This window comes from Condylostylus longicornis, unplaced genomic scaffold (genome assembly GCF_029603195.1).
Source record: "Condylostylus longicornis isolate FDR11 unplaced genomic scaffold, ASM2960319v2 ptg000010l, whole genome shotgun sequence".
Lineage (NCBI taxonomy): Eukaryota > Metazoa > Arthropoda > Insecta > Diptera > Dolichopodidae > Condylostylus > Condylostylus longicornis.
Genome location: NW_026577979.1, coordinates 2,926,669 through 2,948,059, shown reverse-complemented (window position 1 = coordinate 2,948,059; position 21,391 = coordinate 2,926,669). Strand labels below are relative to the sequence as shown.

Here is a 21,391-nt window from a genome sequence, read left to right as displayed (position 1 = left end):
AATTTTATTTGAGAATTACAAATGATATTTACCAAATGATTTTCATCGACATATTATGAAATATAAAAAAAAGCATAAAACTCTATAACGAAAATATTTTATAATATGCAAAACTAAAGAAAAATTTGGAAAAAATTAGAAAATCTTAACAAAGCTGAAATATGCTGTGAAATTAATTAAATAATGAAATTTGTAATAAATATCATTTATTAAACGGTTTGGTATACTATAAATTATATAATATAAAAAAAAACAACTAAACTAAAAAATTTATAGAGGATCGTCTATGCTATGTTATAAAATGTATTACGAAGAAAAATTTTATGTAAGATTTAGTTAGTTTAGGTTGCTATTATATAAAAAAAAAGTAAGAAAAAATTATAATATATTTGTATATATATACATGTGTATTTGTACATTTTTAAAATGAAAAATAATAAAAAATTCTTTTTATTTTATTTAATAAAAAGAAATCAAATAAAATCCATAGTTTTTCTAATTTAATATTTTTAAAAAATTATCACAAAATCTTTTCTGATTCCATCAAATGTTGTATAACAATTATTAATAATTACAATTATTGAAAACTCAAATTATTTTTAAATCTTTAAATTCTGACAATTCTGTACAGAAAAGGTAGAAGAATAGAAATTTTAATAAACTCGATACTGAAAAACAATAACTCCAAAACGCAATACTGCAAAAATGTAACATGATATACATAATTTTAACTATTATATAAAGTCAACACAATTTATTATATAATGATTTAACTGCGATACTAATACTGAGAAAAATTGATTATGATTACGAACAAATTAGGTTTGCAATATTTGTATGTTATACCTATGAATGTAAACATAGCGCAGTTTTCGCTAAATATCACGATATACTGCATTTAAAAAAAGACCTAATATATCTACTATTTTATGTATATTCTACACATGTTAAATTTTACTAATTATATTTTCAAGATTGCAATACATCTAATATATTTTATCTACTTTTGGACCGTTAAAATATAATATAGAAAAATTAATAAGAAGTCGTAAACATCATCTATGTTCACTATAATATTTAAATATAGATAAAAACTATATGTTTCTCAAACTACAAGTATTTTTTTTAGTATATACGCGACTCCTTAACAGATATAATTTCTACTGTTACCGTTCAATTATATTTCAGATCCTTCTTGAAGTAGTTTCTAATACGTAATAATATATTGAAATTTTTTTTCCTATTTATTTGTTAAGTCTATTCTTATTAAAATTACTTCTGAAATTTCTAAAATGAACGAAATGAATAAAATTAGTAAAGTAAACTATAAATTAGAAAGAATTGAGATATATGTAAAGTAAACTATAAATTTGAGAGAATTGAAAGCTTAAATTAGTAAATACAAAAGATATTACTTATTCATATTTAGTAAATGTTTCTAAAATAAGTATCAGTACATGCTTGCATGCCTGTGTTAGTATATACATACATATATCAAGAATTTAAAAATGATAATGTAAGTTATTTTTATTGAAATTGTGAATTTTCTTTATTTTTATTGTAATCGCTTATTACTTCAATTATACTACATGAGAGATATTTGTTTTGAAAACAATTTCAAAAAGTATTATAATTTTATTCAAATGAATTTGTTTTTATTTGTTCGTTCAAACATTCCGATGTTTCTGTTCCATTCTAAGTGTTCCAAATGAAAGTTTCATATGATTATTATGTTTTCATTCATTCCATAGTCTGGTTCGAAGCTTCACTAAATTCATTGAAAATAATATACATATGTAGTTGTCAATTTTCACGAAAAAACGCTCGTTTTAAATATATTGTACAACTTTAGTGCGGAACTGTTTGATAATGTAAGTTTAAACTTTTTATAATAAATATATGCAGATAAAATTTGTATAATATATAATTTAAAAATAATTTTTAAAATGAAATGTTTTTTTCGAAAAAATCTGTTTTATAAATGCAAATGAATTGTTGTATATTTCTCCGTTTTTATGAAACGAGGCGCTACTTGTATTGTCACTTGTTGGATATAACAATTTCATAAATTATGACATTTGACATCAATATTAAAAGAATGAATTTGACAATTCGATAAAATAAACAACATTCTGTAAAAATAAACTTAATTTCTTTATCTTTTACTTTTGTTAGAATGTAAGAAATAAATTACAATTAAAAAAAAAATCATAAATTTTATAATTTTTTAATTATTAATAATAAAATAACGATGTGGAAGAAGATAGAACTAAAAGGCTTTGCAAGTTTAGGTATGTAAATAAAAACAAATTCTTAGTATTCGACATGTACCTAAAATAATTTTTTGTTTTATAGAAAATTAATTTAACTCTACTGAAAAGAAGAAATTGCATCCAGATTTCCTTTCGTTAAATTCAAAATTATTCCTTTTTATGTTTCCTTGTAAATTATTTGAAAATAAAACATGTTCATATTAGGAATTTCAATCAAAAATCATTTACACTGATGACTGTTAAGGAAATTAAATTCGTTTCTGATCTATAACTGATGTTATACGATGTTATGCACACATAATAGAAAAGGTTGAAGAAGGTAAATGAAAATTTTTATAAATGCTACTATAATGAATTAATTAATACTTTCAGCAGCAATATTCTTCACAATACAAAAGTTAGCAGTGAAATTCTTTACAATATAAATGTAAAAAACTACTGAAAGAAACAGTTCGATAACATGCCTGGAATACTTTATCTAAACACATTAATGCTGTTTATGGCACATATTAAAATTCATGTATGTTCTACTTTTCTAAAGAATTGTGTTGATGCAGGACAAAATTAGAAAAAATTAATCTTAATAATTCATATTAAATATGAATTTATATTAATTATTTTACTGTAAATTTTTAAAGAAACAAGTACTGTATCATTTTGTTACATCATTTTGTTTTGTAACAATCTATCTAATAAATGAGGTCCAATTTTTGGTATTACCTATCAGACATTGTAGAAGCCAGCAATTTATTTGATTTGCGAGGATTGCCTTGGTTATATCGAAATGTGCCATTGCTGTTGGATAATAATTGTTACGATCATGAATGTTTCATAGAATTTCAATTCTATGAAATTTCAAATAAAAATTGAAAAAAAAACAAGAATAAATAAAATACATTAATTTTCTTTGAATTTGCTAAAGTAATTGTTTTATTATTAATTAATAGTTTTTTATTGAAAATCTAAAAAAAAATTATATAGATATGCCGATGATCAATTCACGGTATCATTCTGACGGGTTAATTGGGAAAACTAGGCAAAGAAGTTGGATAAAACCAGTCACTACGTAAGAAGTTCTTTTACTACAGCAAATTACTATGGAAATTATGTGAAAACAAAACATATTTTGTACATCTCAATGCAACAATCGCTTAAGTTCTGCCCAAGAAGTGTAAGAAAAAGTTTACTTAAAAATTCTCCACCTTTAGATATTGAAGTAAGTTTTTATTAATATTAAATTTTGAAAGTTTTTCTATTAAATAGTTCATTTAGATGAATACTAATAAAAAAAAAGTATTATTTGTTGCTTATTGTTTCAGTAAAAACCCCGTTATTTAAAGCATTAATTGAACCCTTAACTTATGTAGGTAATTTAACATTAATGAAAAAATACCAAGTGAATCAATAAAAATATACTAACCGGGGCCCTATTGCGCTAATCACATTTTCTTTTGCTTTTAGCTTTAAACTTTTTCTTTCCATAAGTATAGTTAATTTTTTAATTCTAGGTTTAACAGAAATTTTGCAAATATTCTGATTGATTAATTAATAAAATAAGTAATTGGTGCAAAAGTTAATGTGAATTCATTGCCAGCAATTTTTAAACCCTGATTTTTCAATTACTATTTATATAGAAACAAAAATATTAATAAATCCACCACAACAATTTCTTATATAAACAACAATATTTAATTTGTACCTAAATTCTTTAAGCTTTAATTCCTAGTGTCTTGGTTTTCTTTTATTTTGTATATAAGAGCATAATGGTAATGTTTACATGTGCATTGTAGTTCGCAATTATTCTCTCATATCTTTAACTTTATTTACCTTAGTATATAACATAAATATTATGTTATGTTATATACATATATTTATTTCCATATTATTTAAACTCTCATAGGACCTTAAACTTATAAAGCAAAGAAGAAAAAAAGCCATTTGGGTATGAACAAAAAATTATGAATTGAGTCGAAATTAATTTGAATGCTTTTTTTTTCTGTTAAAAGCAAAAAAGAATATAAAAGTTTCTTTTTTTTTTTACATTTTTATTTTTTTTTCTACAAAATTATATATAACATAACATAATATAAGTATATAAGTTTTCGTCTTTAATCTTTTAGTCATTATTGAGTCGTCGCTCGAATAAGGTTGTTATAAACAAATGTTAAATCGGTACAAGAATTAAAATTAATTCAAATTTTATTTAAAAAACAAATATTTTTAATTTTTTTTTTTTTTGCATATAAATTTATTAATTAAATCTTAACTTTATATTAATATAAAAATTTATTTTTGAAATAACATATTTAAAAAAAGTTAAAATATATCACATCTGTATGTATTTTACATTAAAATTATAAATAATTATAACAATATGGTATTTATATTCTTTCTTGAAGAAAGAATGAAAATGTTAAGAAAAAGCATGTTGTTTTTTTAATTTTAAAGTAATAAAAATAATTTTCATAAAAATATATTAAAATAATATTTAACCAGACCTATAATTTCATATTTATACCAATATAAAATAAGCGTTCTACAATATTCTATTAAGAAAAAAAAACCATTAAAAAAAATTACAGCCAATATTTTGTATTTTTAATGCACAAAAATTTTTATGTATTAAGTGAAGAGATAAAATATTTTCACAACATATTTCTATAAAATAAATATATTAGTTTTTTTTTTGTAGAACGCAAGTTTTTATATTATATTCCTATATTGCATTATAAATTTCTAACATAATCTCTTTTAAAATAAATTTTCAATGTGTGCATAATGTATATGTAAAAATAATACATAAAGTGTTCTAAAATAGGGTAATGAAATTTAAAAAAAAAATGTAAATGTCTCAAAATTAGATATATAAAAATATTTAATGCAAATATAGAAAATATATATTAATTATTAATAAAAAATATGTAGTTAAAAATAATTTTTTAAAAGAAAATCGTAATACATACAAGTATGCTGAAGAATTCAAGAGAAATAATTAAAATTATATTTTATTAAATGAAATTATACATTTATGAAATTATATATTAATTTTAATAATTTGTTTCATATATAATGATAATAATGAAAAATATATAAGCATTTCCTATTTATAAATGTAAAAGGAGATTTTCCTTGGTTTCAACAACTTGTTGATAATATTTCTTTTATTTCTGCCATATAAATGTATTGAATTATAAAATTGAAATATAAAATAAATTTTTTAATTCAAATACACTTTTATGTATACGTACATATTATTATTAATAATATTAATTTAAAATAATGGAGCAATTTAAATTAAAATTATCATAAGAAATGAATAAATTATTGTTTATCATTAAAATTGTATAGTAATATTTGGTAAATAATATACACAATATTCAGCTCAATAGTCCTTATTGCTAAATTGTGTAGAAATAAATATATAAAATTATGACAATTTGAATATCAGGGTATAATTTTGATTTTTTCATAGTCCAATATTAAAAATTAATGAATTACAATATAGGTACCTAAATTAATTAAATATTGCACTGATATTATTATAGTTGAATAAAATTTTTAAAATGATTTCAATTGAATTCACTAGCAGCTAAATTTATTTATAAACAAAATCAGATAAATTTACGATAATTCGAATTGTTGAAAAATTTGAAAATTTTTTTTTTTTTTTGTTTCATTATAATGTGCAATTTGCAATATACCACAATAGCAGATTTTGTGTATATTTTATAATAATATTTAAATATACGTGTGTATCATAAAATAATGTAAAGAATTAAGACAAAAAAAAAATCAATTTTGATTTCATTTTAACCTTTTTCAATTTTATTTACATATGTATGTATATGTATGTAGAATAATTGTAGTATAGTTAGTTACGAGATATATTGAATTTTCATTTTTATTAAAATAAATTAAAAAATCAAATAATAAATAACATAATTAAATTTACGTGTACAAACTAAACATGTTCGAAAAAAATATTCTGGAATAAAAATCATAATATATGTCATACACAACATTTTTGTGGACTTTTTAAATTTTACGATAAAATTAAAAAATATAGTGATAAAATTATTATCACTTTTTAAATTATTTATGTAATTTTTGTTATCGTATAGTTTTTAACATTTAAAATATGTACATACATTATTTTTGAGTACATTATAAGCATATAGGTAAACATATATATATTTTTTTATTAACTGGAAGAGTTTGCAATTTTTTTTTTTAATTTGAGCTAAGTAATTACTTTGTTGTGGTGGTCATGTTAAAGTATAAAAGCTCTATTTTTATTTGATAAATATTTTTTTTTAATATGAAAAATAAATTAATTATAATACAAATTGCTTTTCTTTTCCATTCTTATTAGTTATTTTGCAAATTTAATTTACATAAATAATTTTTTTAAAAAAGTTTTCAAAATCAAATTTAAATATTCCTTATAATATATTACAAATACGTACATATTGTGTGAATTTTAATGGAAAAATCGATTCTGTTTTATTCTACGTATAACACTTTTATAAAACAAAAAAATATATTTATTTTTCTTCAAGTGTATAATAATATATGAAAGTGGAATAATATTTAAAACAAACAAAAATGTAGAGAAAATATTTCATGTGTTTAAAAATATATATGTATGTATACGTACATAGATTTTTGTTACTTTTTGAGGAATTAAGTGAGTAAGGTTGAAATTATAGATTCTATAATATAGAATTATGAAAACTAGGAAATAGATATTACACATAATAATGGAATACAAAGTAGTAGAACAGCTGATTAAATATTAAAAATTAAAGTATGATAAAAAACTTTTAAATAAGAAGGAGTAATATACACATATATATATGTATATATATACTTATATGTTATTTATGTTAAAAGAAATTATGTTTGTTTACCTTAATTATATTATGTATATGGGTGTACATTAAAAAATCTATTTACGTAATAAATGTTCTCTTGCTCAATTTCTCTATTTCTCTTTTCAATAATATTATGTACACACATATATACTTTCATATCGTAGTAGAACGTATGTATCCTTTATTTTTTTTGCAAGAGATATTTTCTTTTGAACAAAACACATACATACATACTAATATTGTCTAGTACAAGTGCCCACTGATTTTACATTATAAATTTTAGCAAGTATATAAAGTGAAAATATTCCTAACGAATAATATTTTAATACATAATATTCTTATACATAGTTTACACATTTATACAATTATACTAAATATATTTAAAATGTTTGCCACATACATACACATACATAGCATTTATGTAAATAAAAGAAAGAAAAATATTATAGAAATTCAAAACCTGTAATTCTTTACCTTATTGTTTACTTTCTTGTCAAACGAAAGTGAGAGTTTTTCTTAATCATGTAAACAATGTTTATTGTACACGTTCTTTCTATTTTTTTTTATATTTTTAAAAATTTTATATTTATAGGCATAATGTGGTAATAGTATGTATACTATTGTAAACATAATATAGTGACCACATGCATAGTTCGTTTAAAAGTTGGATTTTTACTTTATTATGAGTTATGGGTTTTTACATTTCTAACATAGGAATATACGGTCAATGTATAACTATGTATAATATCTTTATAAATTTAATGGATTATTTTTTGAGTGGTCTTTCACCGAATCGATACTTCATTAAACAACTTTAATAATCCCTGACATCGGAATTGTAATAATACCGTATCGATACACAATTGAGTGATTTCCATTTCAGTGTGTAGCTGAGTTCTGCATTAAAATACAATTCTGATTTCGAGCAATCTCTAACATCCGCAATAGCAATAATACGATATCACCACACAATTTGGTAATTTGCATGTAAATGTTTATTTTTAACGGCCTTTAAATTTACAGTTTAGAAAATTTAATTGCTGAATTATATTACAAGTAATTCTTAAATCAAAGTTCATATACATTTTTAATGCACTAAAACTAAACCTAATATTGCTAAGGCATACAGTGGAACCGAATTCAGTTTTCAAATGCCAATTGTTCAATATAATTACTTCCTCTTTATTATTTTTAAATTAATAAATACAAAACACTAATCTATTATTTTTGTAGGTATGGTAACTTTATGAAAATATTATTTACTATACTGTTATATAATTCTACCTAATTATTTTAAATTATTCTTTTTGATAAATAAGAAAACCATGTGCTTTTTGTTTATTTATAAAATGATAGAAAAATATATCTTACATATTTTTCAATGTATAAATTTAATGTAAATAATTTATTAATAAAATACATACATACATAACATACGAACACATATAAATTATTATACTAATGTATATATATTATTTTTTAATAATTCCAGTGGAGAGAAATGTCATATTGAAATACTCTAAATGTCAATTTTGGTGCTATAGAAAAAATATATGTGTAAACTTTTGTGAATTTTGTTATTTTTTTTTTTTGTAAACATCAAAAATCTTTACTAAAATCAAAATATTTTATTTAAATTAAAAATAGAAGTACAATAAAAACAAATACATAATAAGAAAGAAAAAAATTATTTTAAATAATTGAAAAAAAGTTTTTTTATTTTACAAAAATTAATTAAATATATTTTAATAAATTAAAGAATAAAAGAGATTATGGGAACAGAAAATAATCATTGTACAGAATTACCTAATGCCGATTATAATAATAAACAATCTGGAGCAAATAATATTAATGAAAATAATTCACAATCAATAAGTGTAGAAACATCAACGAATTTTATTGAAAATAGTGGTAGAATATTGCCACAAAATATTGATTTATGTAATAAAAGTCTTAATAATGATGATATTACGAAAATTCCAATTATAATTGATGAAAATAATGTTATTGATGGTGCTAAGGAAATAATTAAAGTGATACGTAATGATTGGAATTTAAATAATGTTAAATTTAAGGTTTGTATTATAAAATAATTATTAAAATTCTAACTTGTATATTAAAAATTTTTTTTTGCGTCATTTGAAATCTACAGGAAACTAAGGACATTTTTAGAAATGCTCCAAATCTTAATGTATGCTACGACTTTCAAACGTGCTTTCCTCCTTTGTAGTAAACATTTATCGAACATGCTACATTTGAAGATTTTATAGTTTAAATTTATTAAACACGCTTTATTTTAAGATCTAAGTTAGAATTGAGTTTTCGAAAATTCCCTTGTATTGAATATTACTAAATTGCGTGGAAAATATAACAAATTGAGATTATGTTCTGATATTTACTTCTTATAATTTTCTACCATACATGTATTTATATAAATATATATGTAGTATGTATTACATAATAATAGTGTATATGAAATCCAGATCAAAATTTAAATTTTACTTGACTATTATTAAACTTGATTCATTTGAGACAGCATCATTCGATCTGCTTTAAGATATTTGGCTTCTCGTGGAATATCCTCATTTATAATATGTATAACGTCGTGGGGACGTAGTTATTTTTTGATACTTCAGAAAATATACATTAAATTTTGATTCTGGATTGCGATATAAAATTACGATAAACAAATATTTAATAACCGGTTGTATTTTAAATAATTCCGAATTATAAAGCTACTAAATGAAATGCAATTTTAGATTTTAATTATTTCGTACTAAAAACTATTTTTATTTTAAAAAGTATTGGTGACATAAAACATTCACAAATTAATTCAAACCTGAAAATGAGAATAATTTAAAGTTTATTAAGAAGACAATTAAAATTTATATTATTTATTAAATAAAATATTGGACTTTTATATAAATCCCACAATTTACAAGAAAAATAAAATATTTTAATTAACACATCTGTTTTAAAAATAAAAAAGAAACAAAACAAAGCGGGTTTATTTTTTTTTCGAAATTTTAATATTGAATAGCAATAATATTGATAATAAAAAAAATTCACAATAAAATACTTGTATATAATACGGAACTTTATTTACATAAGCATTTATAATCTTAAAGATTGAACTTAGCAGAAAGTATTTCAACAAAATAAAACTGATATTTATTTTAGAAATTATCGCAAGAAAAAAAATATTTTTATAATAAAATTAAATGCAAGTAAAATATAAGGGTGATAAACTTAAAATAATTTTTATTAAAAATTATTTTAATACTTTGTATGCATATTAACAAAATAAAGTAAATATACATACTCTACATTGTATTTAAATTTATGATGTTTAATCTAGAATAAATTTTTAGTATTTTGTATTCGAATGATTATTTTCTATAAATGAAAATGAGAAAAAGTTAAACTCTAATCTAGATTTTATGCCGCACAAAATATACACACAATATAATATTTTAATATAAATACAAACTACATAATAATAGTATATAAAATTTAATTAGAAAATACAAGTTTATCATAGTTATAAGTATGTGTGTATATCTATATATATATGAACAAGTTTTAAAAACTTGATCGGCCGAATTTAAAAATATTTCATTAATTACCTTATACTTAAAATTTTTACGAGTTTCATTTTATTTAATTATACATGTGTAATTCTAAAATATTCTAGAAAAAAATCTGAATTTAAGATAAAGATCTGAAATTTTAATTACTTAAAATCCTAAAACTTATATTGGTATCGAAATTTAATTTAAAAAACAACTTTGCTATAGGGGTAGGTCAAAATCATTTAATAATTTTTTAAACAAAAACAAATTTAAGTACTAATATTTCTTAAAATTTTTCAAATTTGGTATTTCATTGCATTGAAAAAAATATTTAATTAGCATATGTATGTATCTTAATAAACACCCAAAATACTTTAAATTGTGCCGGTAATTTACTTTACAATTAAATTATTGTTGATTTTTTTCTATTATTTTTACTCTAACAACTATACAATTTTAATTTAATAAAAACTTTCCTTATGAAATTTTATGATTTGATCTCATTTAATATTTTACCTTGAACGTGTATTATTCTACTAAATAATATATAAGTATGTGTTTAACAATGAACAAATTATATTTTTTAGCACATTCCCAAAAAAAATGAAAAAATTGAAAAAAAAATTTGTTTATTAATTTCACTTCGTCTTGTATTCGCACAAAAAACTTTTACACGCTTTGATAGGTAACATTCAAAAATTTTGTAAAAAAAATAAATATAAATTTTTAAACTTATCTTCTTTCCTCTTCAATCTTTTGTTCTTTTAAAACTGAAACTTTTTGAAAATTTGGGGGTGACCAATATAGGCAATTTTCAGATATAAAATCGGCCTGGTGTTAAATGTTAATTAAATATTTTAGCCAAATGTTATGATGTTGATTTCCCAAAACTGCTTATGATGTTGATCTATTGCAAAAAAATGTAACTTTAACCGTCTTATCAAAAAATGCATTTTACAGTTAATGAGAAAGTTTAATTTAAAAATTATTTTGATATTTTTTTTTATTCAGTTGCAAAACTAATTTTTTTTGTACAAACATTTTTAACAATAAAATAAAAAATTAAGTGCAGAAGCTATTAAAAGCTTAAAATTTCCCTTTTATAATTAGCCACCTATAAAGTACAATATTCTGTATAATTGGATTCCATTTAATGAAATATAAAAGACTGTATATTTACTTTAATTTTAAGATAAAATTTTTAACAAGAAAAATGATTCACTTTCATTTATCAGTGGAAAGCACACTCATTTTACATACTCGTATTGCCTATAGCTAGTACAAGAATTTCAAAATATTTTGATAAAAAAAATTTTATATACGTATGCATATATTTTTTTTAAATGTCTTACAATTAACACGGATTGTTTTGACAAAAATATTTTTTATTATTGAAATAATAATGAATTCAATGACAAATTTCTCATTAAGCACAATTTTATAAACAACTAATTATTAAGTAATTATAAACGTGTAATTATAAACACTAAAATCTATTTAAATTCTATTGAGCGTCTTTCGTATAAGTATAAACAATCAAACATATTATTATGTTAATTGTGTTTTTTATTTATTTAAATAAGCTTTTTAAATAGTTAGAATCTGTAAATTTAAACTTAATCTATAATCACTAACGGTATATGTATGTATATATGCAGAACTATAGAATAATAAATTATTCAAATTAACTCTCTTGACTTATGTTAAATTAATTTCTAAAAATAATAATATATGTAGAAAAAACAAATTTATATATCGTATATTTTTCTACCTAGATGTTCACATATGTACAAAGTTAAAATTTTATTTTAATGTTATGACAAAATGTTATTCATTAATCATACTCAAACATACATGTAGTAAAAAAACTGTTGTTTGGCAGCCATGAAATAAATTTAATAGTATAAATATAAAAAAAATTTGTTTTTTTGCAAAAATTAGACCAATTAGATCAACTTTGTACAATTATATAATATGCTCTGCATACTTAACTTTCATTACTTAACGTATATTTGAAATATTTACAGCATTTACAAATAATATTCAATAAAGTTCTATTAATAATTTTGTACACAAAATTTATTTTTTAATTGTAAAGTAAATAAAATCTGTGCATTTAATAATGTTTATAATATATATTTTCTCTCATATTCTTTATAAGATGCATTACAAGAAAGTGATGGGATTTTATTCAAATATGTTCGAGTTTTCAGTACAGAGTCTTATTAGTATTTTAAAATTGATTAAATTTTACAACTAAGTTACAAAACTTTTAAAAAATATATGATCACTTTAATTTATTTTATTGTAAAATATGAATAAATTATGTTCAATATAGTACCGTGAAACGTATTATACTAATTCGACATTCAATATTTAAATTATGTATTTTCGAACTATCATACAATAAGTAATTAAAAACTATATGTATAGTCAGACTCTTATATAAGCAACACGCACAAAAGCAAAACTCCTTTATTAATAAAACAAAATTGATTTTTTCTTTTACATGTTCGTAATTTACATATGCTTATAAAAACATAGGTTGCAAGCAAAAGTCTACATTGAGAGGAATTAATATTATTACACTTATCTGTGTACACTAATCTGCCATTTTATTAACACCCGACATTTCATTTGTATATTGTGAATAGAAAACTGACGTAAAAGCCAAATTTTTGCTTGCTAGTAAAAGCAATGAAAATCGTGCAATTTTCGATACGCTAATAAGTAAGCTCGACTGCATATAAATTTAATTGAAATAAATAAATCTTTTTAAAATTTATTTATACTGGTACCGTATATTGAATTTGCTACAGACAATAGTATATAGTGCTAGAAAAATACAAGTAAAATGCAAATAATTAAGAATAGACCTATGTTAATGATATTTTTTGATAATTTATAAGTCTATTTTAAAATAGAATTACCATACCAATGGATTACTAAATAAATAAAATTACAGTCCTTATAACTTTATACATAGTTAGTGTGCCAAATTTAAAACAGCAGTAATCTTCTATGAATTATTTTGAATTTATGTATAAGTATTCATTTTGTAATAAAACATACTATATACCTGCGTAAACCGTATTCCGTTAAAAGCGAACTTTTAAAACTGCTTTCAAACCGTATTTGAAACCCAAACAAAAAACGTATAATGACGCTGTATCGAATAAAAATTGTTGGCGTTGAAATTTTTAGATAGTTTTTATAAAATTCTTTATTATCACCATCCGTAAAATTAGCAGCTAATTTTACACAAAAAATTCAACGCAAAAAGTCAAAAATAAACATTATAACGTTTCTATTTAAATATTAACTAACACATGATGGTAATACTTATCGCCAAAATGCCATAATTAGTAATTACTTTTTTAGAACTCTTATATAGCGTGAAAATTTCAAAACAATTAAATTTAATTATAAAAATTTTTTATTAATAAAATAATACTATACTTTTATTATTTACATATACGTGTTCAAAAAAATTTCATCTTTTGGTTGTCAACTTGCCATATTTTAAAACTTGAACGTATACAAAATATTTTAAAACAAAGTGATAACACTGATAATTATAAAACATTTGAATTAAAACCTGCTGTATCTCTAAAGACAAAGTTTAATTTTTTTATTTAAATAAAAAAAAATTAAAAGTGATGATGGAAAAATTTGATTATTACTTTTTTTTTTTTTTTGAGATATTCCAATCAGTGTAAATAATGTTTTCTAAACACGCAAGTAAATGAAAAATGAATTTTTTTTTACAAAAAATAAAATTGATAATTAATATTCAAATGATGTCTTCTTACACTCTTAACAACAATTTAATAAAATTAACAAATAAGTGTAACGCGTATATAATTATTAATTAATTTTGATAATATTTGAATTAATTAAAATATTTTTTATTTTGTTATTGTTGTATACTAGTTTTTTTTTCGAGCATTGTACATAATTCGTTGGTTATATTGAATAACTCTATTTGACATTTTATAGATCTACATTTTGATAGACGCCCAAAATAATGAATTGACGCTCAATAAATAATTAATTATACTCAATAAATAATTAATTTCTTAATTAGATTAAAATTCTAAAAACCATTTTACAAAATTCTCATAACACTCATATTTGAAGAAAAAATAATTTATAATTTATTTACTATCTGAAATTTAGCAATCATATGACTAATACTTTAGTTGCCCATATTTAAATAAAATATAAGTGAGTATGTATATAAATATATAAATATATATATATATATATATGTATATGTATGCATTCATTTGTTCCATATTTATTTCGATCAAAAAATTATGGAAAGCATAAAATTGTATAAATATTTTAATAATATGCTTATGCAATTATTTTATAAAAGCAAGTGATATATAACCTATCATTACCGTATCACATATGTTACGTGCATATGATTGGTGAATGTAAAAATAAAGAACTAAACGTTTTTTTCATATAATTACTCTTATAATTTTAATTTAATTTTAACTATCAATTTGTTTGGAAAAATTTATTGATTTATTGGAAAATTTCACTAAAATTAAGTAAAGTCTCATTCCATATCACCTTTTAATTCATCGGGAAGCAATAAAGTTAGTGAGCAAAATATAAAATTGTTAAATTGTAAGTCAATTAATATATGTAATCAAAATTAATGTAATAGTGAGGAGTGAGAAGAATTTTCGTTGTTCGCAAAATTTTTGAAATTGAGTTACCATTCAGTGTCTTTGATGCTTTTTTAAGTTTGATCGATATTCTCGATAATCTAATTGAATTATAATAATCTATAATAATAAATCTTATATATAATAATTTAGTATCTTATAATAAATTTAATTGAAAATATGAACTGTTTTGTTGAAAAAATTACATGTCTTCGAATTCTTCGAATTATTAAATTAACAATTCTTACTTACAAGTGACTAACACATTTTAACTATTAACTGAAAGTATTAAAATAAAAAAAAATGTTAGACAATAATTAATTACACTGTTTTTACCTAAATTTTGATTTTTACATCAATTAATGCTGACAATAAAATTGTAATATGTAATTATTCAATATATATGTATGTATATAATCACTACAAGATTCAGTAATTAGTACTCGTAAGCTATAAATTGTATATTAAAACAATATTATCGTAAATTCCGATATCAGAGCTTTTCTAGCCAAAAAATAAAAGTTTGTCATCGCTGTTAGAAGAACAAAAATTTATTTACTTCATACTTATATACATAATATTGATATTTATATACTTACATAAAAACATTTTAAATATATTATTATAGAATAATTTTATTCACATCATGCAAATTTATGTACATGTACGTATATGTATATGTAAGTATACATGAAAATATTTGTAAAATTTTTTAATAACCGTATTAATCTACTAAGTCAGCGTTCCTAACTATATTTACATATTTTATAATTCTCATCATATTTAATTTTTTTAAACTAATTTTTTTTTGTATTATGTACATGCGTACAATATGTATGTGCACATGTATGTGAATAAACATAATATAAACATTTTGCAATTTAATTATAATATGTATATACAAGTATATTTATGAATTTACAATATGTATATATAATAAAAGAAGTTATTTTTCAGTAAACAATAATAAAAAAAATATTTTCTAGATATTCCATATAAATTATACTACATTTGTTGACTGACTAAATATTTAAAATACAATAACAAAAAATACATTTAAATAACTGTATAATAATGACATGAAAATAGGAAGATGTCCTTGTGCATACAAATATAATACAAATATAAATCTAAGATAAAATAAAATGAATTCCCGTATATTATGAGGGTATAAGAAGAAATCTTTTTAAGTTTATAATATTTAGAATAATTTTTTATTACGCGGATTAATTTAATATTTAGAAGATTAAGTTAGCTTAAAGTTTTATACTAGTTTACACATATAATTACTAATTTTCTAATTGAAATAATTAAAGTATATATTTATTCACTTTATTATATTTTTATTTTAAAATTTAAGATAACACTACCTAATTCTAATTCAATTATTTGAAATTCTGTGTATTAAGTTAATATGAGATCATAGTGGTCATAAACATATAGTACACACATTTATTAAAGTAGGTATACTTAACATTATATGGATGAATAAAACCTTTTTAGCAAACAAAAGATTTAAATTAGATTCAACTTACGAGAATATGATTATTATATCGTTTAACTAGATTTTGATTTCTTAATAAAATTTAATTCAGAATTTTTAAAATTTCTTAATAAAATTTGTAGTCGGAAGAAAAATTATTTTTAGCCAACTTATGTGGGCCAAATGTAACTTTCTGCTGTAAATTTCGCTTTGGAATTCAATATAGAGATTAATTTCTAGTCAAAAACTCTCTAATTTCAAAATTATACAGTAATAAACACCGTGTTAGTGTACAATTCAACCTATTAGTAAATTCCAGATATTATACTGAATTTTGAACTGACGGACTATCATTTTGTCAAAATTATAATTTAAACAATTGAAAATACCAAAACCTTAGAATTGTATTGCCATAGAAGGGCTATAGTTTTATAATGTTTCTACTGAATACTATTTTCTACTGAAATCGTAAATTTCTGATACTGAAATCGTAAATTTTTTTCAAACAAATTATTCGAAGCTATATATGTATATATGTGTAATATATTTTAAAAGACGATAATGCTATAGTGCAAGCATTTTTTTTTTTAATATACATAGAAATATTTTCAAAATAAATTTTTTGTTGAAATATACTTTTTCTTTTAATATTAAAATTGATTAATAAGGTTAACACAACCTTATACTTAAACATGACCTACATAATAATATTATTATGTATTTTATATTAATGTATGTATTGTACATGATATGTGCAAGAAATCGTTTGATAAAAGAATTTTTTACGATAATTTGTTGAAATCGATATAATTATATATGTATATACATTGTCTATGCAAGCATTTTATTGTTTATTCATGTATTATATTATATATATAAATTTAACAAAAAATGTACAAACTTCAAATAAATTGTATGAATTTTTAAAGTAAATATAAGTTTTTGAATTTTTACGATTTTTCAAGAATACTGCAAACGTTGCGATTAACTAAAATATTGATGAGTTTTTCTACAGCATTTTCAATTCACTTTATTCAATTCCATTGTTAAATAATTCAAATCTATATATTTCAACATGACATTAAATCATAATTTGGGAGGCGTTCAAAATATACAAGTGTAGGTATTCAACTTGACTTATGTAGGTATAGCAACAATATGCACTATTTTTAAAAGAATATAGGAAAATACAAACGTGACTTCAAAATTGCAGTAACGCGATACCGTATGTTAGCTGGCTTGTGTTTTCAAGTTTTTTAATGTTTTAATTTTTCTTTATGTATAGTAACATCGCAATATTCCACTTAAGTTTTAAATTTTTTTTAATAAAGGAAAATTACCTATGACTTTTATAATTTTTAACAATGTACACGAAATTGATATTTTTGATTTCCGGTTCTTTATTATTATTTTTTTTTTTTGCACATTTCAAAATTTTAATGAGCTTATATCATTCAAAATTAAAATAGTTATTGTAAAAATTTGAAGCAAAGTTAAAAATTACACCTACTTATATGTATATATATAAGATTTACGTATACAGATTTCTTTATAATAACGATATAATAAATCTGCATACATTATATTAGAGCAACATCTGACTTATATCGTGCTTATAATCTATACGCTAAAAATAATGAGTTTCTATATATATAAATGTTTCTATATATACTTAAATAATTGTAATTCTAGAAAGTACCATTTTTATGAAATAAAAGTGTCATTAAAAATTTAATCAAAACTTTTTAAAATATTAAAAGCAATTTAGATAACAATAAAAAAATTCGATGGAAAAAGCCAAACAATTTTTCTGTTATTCTGTACATAAAGTTTTCTAAGGCAAAATAAAAAAAAAAATTCACAATTCAATACTAATTTAAAAAGAAATAAGTATTGTTATTAAAATAATTTTCAGAATTCAATGAGTTCTTTATACTTTAATACAAACTTTTTCTTATATATAAATTTGCAAAAAAAAAATCATAATAGTCCAAATAATATTTTTTTTATTTTCTTTTATAAAAATATTTTATTAAAATTCAGAACTAATTCAGTTTTTCACAGATGGCATTACAAATAAATTGGTTGGATGTTTTTATAATAAATCTCAATTATTATCATCAACATCATCATTATCACAATCAACAATATTATCGACAACATCGGAAACGTCAAATAAATATAATAATACCATTGAATCATCACATAAAATAACTGTAAATAATGAAAATGGTTCTTTTGATACATCAGACAATAATATTGATATTGTTTTAATACGTGTCTATGGCAATAATACTGAATTATTAATTGATCGTAAAGCTGAACAACGTAATATACGTTTATTACATTCATATGGATTTGCACCACAATTATTTGCAACATTTAAAAATGGTTTAGCTTATGAATATGTACCTGGTTGTACTTTAACACCATTAACAGTAATTCAGCCAAAAATTTGGACATTAATAGCACAACGTATGGCTGATATGCATAAAGTAAAATTATCAATAATATTAAATCAAAATAATATTAAATTTAATAAAAATGAAATTGAACCAATGCTTTGGAGAAAAACTCAAATTTTATTGAATTTAATACCAGAAAAATTTAGTGATAAAATTAAGCATGATCGGTAAGTTATGAAAATATAATGAAGATCAATAAATGTGTACAACAACATCATTCAGTTATTCGATATTTTTAACTTATTAAAAAAAAAATTTATTATTAAAACTGGTCCCGCTAAGGCATAGCCAATAAAACACATTCTTCATTCTACAACTAAGTAAAATATCATGTATTATTTGTTCAATAAATTATTTCTGTCTGGGAACAAAATCAATTTGACAATAATTATTCAATCTCAAATTATTATTTCAATTATAATTTAAACTAAACTTAAGCATAAACAATATTCATTTTCTGGGCATTTTACTAAATGCAAACTAATCAACGTTATATCAACTGCTTTATTTGAAATTGAATATTGCAATATCATTAATATATTAGGAAATATATTAATGATAAAAATTCGATAATAGATAACTTACGAGTACATTATTATTTATACTAATAAAAATTTCTATTACTATTTCAGAGTATCAAAAATATTTTCATCAATATCAGCATTACGAAAAGAATTTGAAGAGCTTTATAAAATTTTAGAGAAACTTGATAGTCCTTTAGTATTTTGTCATAATGATTTATTACTTGGAAATGTTATTTATAATGAAAATTCAAATCGTGTAACATTTATCGATTATGAATATGCTGAAATAAATTATCAAGGATTTGATATTGGTAATCATTTTGCTGAATTTACTGGTATCGAAGTCGATGAAATCGATTATAAACGTTATCCTTCAAAAGAATTTCAATTTGAATGGTTAGAAGTGTACCTGAAAAGTTATTTGGAAATTACTGAAGTACCAAAACAAAATATTGAAAAACTATATATTGAATCTAATCAATTTGCATTGGCAGCGCATTTATTTTGGGCAATATGGGGCCTAGTACAAGCAGAAAATTCAAAAATTGATTTTGATTTTGTAAAGTAAAGATAAATACGAAAAAAAAAAATAAAAAATATTATTCTAATAATTTTATTTTTTTCTTTTTTTTAGGTACTCACAAATCAGATATGAAGAATATTTAAACAAAAAAGATGAGTTCCTGTCTTTGAAAATGCAAAATTTGTAGAAGAAGCTTTTCATAAACAATAGAGGAATTTAAATTGTTTCATATTGCCAAACTATAAATGTTTAAATTTTAATTCGACTGATTTTAATTGAAAATCTAATAAATCATAAAAAAATAGAAATTATATTACAATAAAAAAAAAATCAAATATTTTATGGGAATGAATATTTTTTCTACTTTTAAAATGTTATAATCAAATTAATAATTTTAATTTACCTACATAGATTTTATAATTGTTAAAACTTGTTATTATAATCTATTTGAATTAAAATTTTGCAAGTAAGATCCTTTTAAAAACATATCTCATTATTTTCTTTTTTTTTTTTTAAACGCTCACTTTAATCAGCCGTGATAATTCTTAAATGTTTTTGTAATTTTTAAAATTGATTTTATTTAAATATATAATGTTTAAATAATTAAATTTAATTCTAATTTAGTTTTATAAGAATTGTATACTATAAATGCTATGTAATATTATAATTATAAAATAACTCCATTCCAAATAACATGTTGTGTTTCTTTTTTGACTTATACATTTAAATTAAATTTAATATTTTAATTCTAAAATTTTTTTCTATAAAACCAAAGCTTTCAAAATTATTTCAAAATTAAGTAATACCCTGCAATTTAAATTTATCTATACTTATAATTTATAATATAAAATTTTATTGTAATAGTATATAATATGTACATATAAAAAAACTAATGGTATTATCATATTCCAATTGAAATATTACAATTAAAAGTGATGTTAAATTAAGAACCTGCTTTTCTTATTTAAAAAATTCTTTTATATAAGATGGTTAAT

The 21,391-nt window shown here is 20.7% G+C and overlaps 1 protein-coding gene across 2 annotated transcripts; it reads left to right on the top strand.

Moving 5' to 3' along the window:
• Positions 1 to 4,405: 4,405 nt before the first annotated feature.
• On the top strand, positions 4,406 to 20,711 carry LOC129618836 (ethanolamine kinase). Of its 2 annotated transcripts, none has more exons than XM_055533853.1 (5): positions 4,406 to 4,445; positions 8,640 to 9,222; positions 18,939 to 19,516; positions 19,982 to 20,437; positions 20,508 to 20,711. In XM_055533853.1, the coding sequence occupies exons 2-5, from the start codon at positions 8,920 to 8,922 to the stop codon at positions 20,581 to 20,583; spliced, it is 1,413 nt and encodes a 470-aa protein (XP_055389828.1). In that variant the 5' UTR covers positions 4,406 to 4,445; positions 8,640 to 8,919; the 3' UTR covers positions 20,584 to 20,711. The 2 variants fall into 2 exon arrangements, with proteins under 2 accessions (XP_055389828.1, XP_055389829.1); XM_055533854.1 differs by lacking the exon at positions 4,406 to 4,445 and adding an exon at positions 8,109 to 8,123.
• Positions 20,712 to 21,391: the final 680 nt, after the last annotated feature.

Excerpts from the sequence above, each read along its gene's own strand:
- LOC129618836 (XM_055533853.1), top strand. The coding sequence starts at position 8,920 with ATGGGAACAGAAAATAATCATTGTACAGAATTACCTAATGCCGATTAT. Across the intron at positions 9,223-18,938 it reads TAAATAATGTTAAATTTAAG|TTTTTCACAGATGGCATTAC; the intron begins GTTTGTATTATA and ends GAACTAATTCAG. Across the intron at positions 19,517-19,981 it reads GATAAAATTAAGCATGATCG|AGTATCAAAAATATTTTCAT; the intron begins GTAAGTTATGAA and ends TTACTATTTCAG.